Raw genomic sequence first — 5,969 nt, 5'->3', positions numbered from 1 at the left:
GGCAATCGAATAACCAGTATAACCAGACTTAATTAGTGATACAGTCTAAATGGAATTTAATCTATTAATGTAATCTTCAACATTTCGAAATAGATCAACAGGTTGAGTGTAATAGGACATAATTAACAGACGCAATTATTATTTGACCCATTTTCACTTAAAAAAAACGCGTTCATAGAAGTAGTCTAGTAGCAGCTGGAGTATTATTATAGAGATTACAGAGGACGTTTAGGTCTAGCATATTTGTGCAGCTCTAGCAATTTTAAATGTGGCACAAAATAGTTTTGTAATTTATATAATTAGCCATTAAATTAGAAATAATGCAAATTTGTATCAACCTACTTTCATATATCGTCAAGATAATTCATAATAATTAGATCTAGGCATCTGGTTAGCCCAGTATGAAAGTAACGTCACACTCCCAATAGTCAGTAAAATAAATTACAAATGGGCTATAATCTATGTCTATGGGCAGTCTGGGTTCTCGACCATAAAGCAGAAAGGGAGGCGTATATTATAGGCCTACCTGTTTTTGTATAAGTTGTCAAATCATAGTCTGTTTGGGGATTTATGAAGATTATTATATTATATAAATTTTACACTGTAGGCCTAATATATAATATAAGATAAAGGAACAACTTTGTACGTGTTATAAAATAATTTCTCTTCCATTTCTATAGTCAAGGTGCATGAGCATCACTAGTGGGACAAGTAGTATCACTTTCAGACCTTGCGATAAATAGGGCAGATGATGTAAAGATAATCTCGATCTTTTTAAGGCAGATGGCTTATGATTGTCTGTGAATTGTACAACGACCAACCACCTTTACTTTCCCCAACAAATAAATTTCAGGTACCCATTAGAGATTTGTCCTAAAATCCAGAAATTAAAAATCCCAGTCTTTGCTGCGATTCACACCCGAGATCCCTTGGTTTGGAAGCTAAGCACTTTACCACTCAGCCACTACATCTCCTTGGCCAGAAGTGCCAAGATCTAAAAGAGCATATTTTAATAAATTTAATTAATAAAAACTACACACCTTTCATTGTTCTTCACTTCTTGAACACTTTAAAGCTAGCAACTGTAGCCTATTCTTTAAACACAATCATAATTTTCATATCAAAAGTATTAAAGTCAGTATCAATTGCAAATAAGATCCATAATGACTAATAATAATGATTATTTAATTTCCGTAGTGCTGTTAAAAAACATAATTGTAACAATAAGTATAGTTATTAGCAGTAGTTGATTATTAATTAGATTATTTGTTAGAGTGACATAACTGTATTTATTTAAGAATGGTAATAAAAAGTAATCACAGAGTTATAGATGTACAAAGAGGTGACTATATGCAATTGATTAAGAAACAAGAGAATTATATAGGTAAGAGGGCAGGAAGTTATCTGCTGAAGAAATATATTTAAAAGCCATCTTGCATTTTGTGTAGGATATATCTTTTGTGAAAAGTAATGCCATTTTAGTACAATTATAGTTATTTGTAAAATGTTTTGTTTGTAAAATGTTTTACATGTTTCGGATGTTGAAGATAGTTTACTTCCTAGTCCAAACCTCCAGCAGGACGACAAGGGATGTGAGCGGGCAGGGTTTGAACCCGGGACGATCGATAAATCCAAACGACAGTCCAGCGCGCAAACTGCATGACCAGGCATATTACAAAACAAACCAATTATAGTTATTTTATTCAATAAATTTATTAAGACATAGATGAAAGCTTTCAAGAAGTTTTTCTATTTTATTTAACAGAATAAATATACAGATCTGCCTGTGCATTCAAGAGCTGATTTCTTCTTTAATGAGAGAAGTCATAGCTAAGACTTCTAATAATTAATCTAAGTATAAAAGTCACAACAGCTCTCTGTGCAAGTTATAATAATGTAGGCTTAAGGCGCTTTTAACAAAACAAATAAGTACCATAGTTAAAATGGCAAACTAATCTAAATCAGTTTTTAACACACAGATCTAGGTATTAATGTTTTTCTTAAAAGTAGTGAGTTACAAATAATTGGAAAAAGCATGCAAGCCTTTATTGTTTAGGAGAACATACTGCACAAGTGTTAAGTCCATCGAGCGCAAGGTTTCTGAGGGACCTATTAATGATTAGTTCTCTAACGTATGAAGGCTTTTCTTTGTTGTAGATGTACTGATGACAAAGTGTGGCTAACTTGTAGTCGATTCTTGCTTTCACAGGAAGTCAATGCAGTGCACTCAGGTAAGAAGTAGCAGAATGGTGTTTTGCGTAGAACTATTTGCTGCAGATTAGACTAATGATTTAGAATGGCATTATAGTAGTGAAGGCGAGAAATTAATAATGCCACATCTGGCTTTTAAAGCTGTCAACCATGGTTTGATCTGGCCTAATCTACACAGCTGCAGATAGACACCCTTGCAGTGCTGACTTATGTGTGGGTATAAAGACATTGAGTCAGAGAAAATCCAAGATTATGAACTACATGGACAAAGGGATGAATGGTGAATCTGTACTCTCCACTTTTGTAATGTATGAGTGCTAATTTTAATTACATCTGATTGTTATCTGTTTTTTCAAACATTGAAAGTAATCTTTAAGATAATAAGCACTATGGTAGTAATTAATAAGTAATTATACATAATAATCAATAAGATTTATTTTGTTTTATTTTTCCTGACAACACGTTTATCTAGAGTCGCCATGTTCATCCATGCATGCCCTTTTACACAATAAATTGATTAATAAAGTTGTTTTCATTGTAGAAAATGTATTTGTTTTTAATGTTTAATAAAATTCAGTTGTACATTACAAATTCTAGTGTTGAGGAAATAATTATTTCATAATACTATATTGTTTTCCACCTATTTAGAATATGTGATGTGATGCTTCTTACATCTATATTTACACACAAACATTTCTTTCAATGACAACATTTTTATAGTATTAAAAACAAACAATAAATAAAATACCAATTTTATTTTGATATAGAGTGAATCTTTGTATAAAAAGAAAAACTTTATTTAGGATTTTATCTATCTTTGGCAGTTCATGTTAGTGGATTGGCTCTCTTCATTGTTTATATTGATCAGTGCTGTAACTTACAAAAAATATGTATAATTATAGCCTATGAATATATATCTTACATGGATCTTAATTGAAACTATAAACATCATAAAATATGTTGATAATACTTGGAAATGAAATGATTTGAATTTAACACCAGCATACACTGGTCTCAATAGGAATACATATAAAATATACATGCATATGAGTCACCACATACATATGTGATTAAATGAGCAGTTCATATAATCTCTCAACAGCATATCACATTGGGTTCCACTTGAGCCATAAACATGTGATTTAAAACAACCGTATTAATTTTTTACAAGAATGATCATAAAAAAGATGTCAAATGCATATTACCTAAACCCAAAACTGTAGCTAGTTCTAACTACTTCATTGTGATAATATTCTTTATAAACATTTTTTTTTCACACTTTAAACCATCATTATTAATTCTAATCTATTTTTAAAAAAAACAAAAGAAAAATAGCAACAACTACCCATAATTGAATACAAAAGTATTCAAAAACAAACACACCATCACTAACAGTTGCAAACAAAAATATTACTCACAAAAAATATACATTAAAATTTGGTACCGGTATGTAAAAAACAAAAGAAATGTAACTGTGCAGTCATATGTGGACATCCAATGTGGAATGTAAGACAGTGATTATAAATTGTGACCAGGCATTAACCAAGACAAAATAATTGACTTGGGGTAGCTTAGTACATACATGACAAAAAACTTTAACAATTAACTAATGTAAGTGTAAGTTGATCTGAGCCAGTGAAACATTCTAAGATATTTGACCTGAATTACAGTAATCAATACTGCACATTTTCAAAATGTTTGATAAATCTAATTAATAACATTTAAACATATAATAAAACAACATGTCTCATTCAGATATAGACATGAATGAAATAATTCATCAAAGGCACTTAAAACATCTGAAAGACAAAAAAAAACATATTCACTGCATTATTGTTATCTTTCTATTACAGTATAATCTCACCTTTTCTTTAAGTTGCTTCTGATACACCGCCACTCTTTAAGACATAAATATTTATATTTTCAAGCACAAGCTACAACAATATACAAATGACATCAACTGAGGAAATGAAGTTTAATATTTACAACAGTGACATCACACTCATCCATGAAGTTAACAGAATCCAAGTCAAATTTACATTTTTGATTGGGTTGATATAAAGCTTTTGAAACTTGCTTTTGTTCTTTGTTTCTCATACCAGAAAAGGATTTCCAATTTTGTCCTTTCTTAATAGACCATTACAGCTGCTAAACTCGGACCTATAAAGGTCATTATTCACTTACTAGCTAATTCAAATAGTTATAATGTAGGATATAATGTAAGATATCTGTATGTACGTTAGCATATAAGTGTCAGATTGACTCAGCACTAAGTTTCCTTGGACAATGGAATCGATCCCCATCAATGTTACACATTTTTTTTTATTAACTTCACCATTTGATAATCATACAAAAGTAGCTCAAGACTTTCTGCTCACTGAAGTAAGGTAGGTTAGAGAAAAATAATTTTGAATTCAGGTAGTGTACACCAGTTAAAAAGTTTTTCAGTCTATGGCTAGAATGTTGCTTCCCTGGACACTATTTCTTTCCATTATAAAATCAATAAGATTTGTCATTTATTATGATTTTTCAATTTTTTAAGCTTCTAGAAATGTTCTCAACATATTTTACACAAGTCAAAATAAATTGTTTACTAGAAAATTTGCTTATACAGTGCATCATTCAAAAGTCCTGATTTCACATTTTAGCCAACATTTCATACACAGCTGATATAAAAATAGCTTTACTTCTAACGAAAAAAAAAAAAAGCTGATGAAGAAAGAAAACAAATTACACATTTTTTTAAAAGGATATTTATAGTAGTTACAGATAATTTAAAATAAAAAAAAAATCAACACTTCAAGTACACTAAGAATGAGTTCAAAAAGTCTTTTTTTAAGCAATCAAAGAATACCCAAGAATGTAGTCAAAAACAAACATAAAGCAAACATGAAGTCTGATGATTCAATTCCATGGCAGTAGAATTTAGCATTTTATTTCTGGCAGTAGAATTTAGCACTTTTTTTCTGGCATAAAATCTATAATTTTATTTCTGGCAGTAGTTTTTTTTTAACTCCCACATTCCCATCCCCCGTGTGTTAGCACACACCAGACTTTTCAGAACTAATACATAAGTCAATTTAAACTGTAACTTAAAGAGTATTTTTTTTTATTGAATCACTTATCCCATTTTAACTGTATTGCTTATTGAATCACTCATCACACTTTATCTGTACTAAGACTATTTCTTATTGAATCACTCACCATATTTAAACTGTTCATACACTATTTCTTATTGAATTTGAATCACTCATCAAAATTAACCTGCAGTTTCCTATTGAATCACTCAATGGTTCTCAGGCCCTTCCACATCACATCGCTGGCTGGCACTGATATCTAATACCTCTATAAACCCAAGTAAACAATGCCAAGGAACTAAAACAAATCAGGATCCTTTGTAGTTCCAAGTCAAACATAGATTTATGTTGATTATATTTCTATCAACTCCAATGTCATTAAAATGTTTGTCTATGTGTATCTGTCATTTCTTGCATCACAGATGAACTGAATCACAATTGACTAAAAATGTCACTATTAATCTTCAGATTTCTTTCTGTAACAGGGGGCATACAGCATTAGGTGCCACAGACCTCCTAATACTATGAAGGCACCGCCCACAAAGAAAGCCTCATCAAACACTCCTGTACTGTCAATGATAGCACCTTAAAAAAATTAATTGAAACAAATTATTATATACTCAACCTATGATAGTTCCAGTTAGGACTGACTCAATAAAATATTTTCTAATTTTACTACTT

The 5,969-nt window shown here is 30.7% G+C and overlaps 1 protein-coding gene and 1 long non-coding RNA gene across 3 annotated transcripts in view; one reads left to right on the top strand and one right to left on the bottom strand.

The window, feature by feature from the left end:
• Positions 1-4: 4 nt before the first annotated feature.
• Positions 5-3,515, top strand: LOC129922690 (uncharacterized). Its single transcript, XR_008774589.1, has 2 exons — positions 5-101; positions 2,210-3,515. It is a non-coding gene; the product is annotated as an uncharacterized LOC129922690 (long non-coding RNA).
• Positions 2,948-5,969, bottom strand: part of LOC106055274 (monocarboxylate transporter 2-like) — a 33,733-nt gene continuing 30,711 nt past the window's right edge. For both annotated transcript variants that reach the window (XM_056009483.1, XM_056009482.1), the window contains exon 12: positions 2,948-5,873. In XM_056009483.1, the coding sequence (XP_055865458.1) occupies positions 5,746-5,873 (128 nt within the window). In that variant the 3' untranslated portion in view covers positions 2,948-5,745. The remainder of the gene's footprint in view (positions 5,874-5,969) is intronic.

Source organism: Biomphalaria glabrata, chromosome 14, assembly GCF_947242115.1.
Source record: "Biomphalaria glabrata chromosome 14, xgBioGlab47.1, whole genome shotgun sequence".
Taxonomy (NCBI): Eukaryota; Metazoa; Mollusca; class Gastropoda; family Planorbidae; genus Biomphalaria; species Biomphalaria glabrata.
The sequence above is the reverse complement of the archived record's forward strand: the minus strand, read 5'-3'. Positions and strand labels throughout refer to the sequence as shown.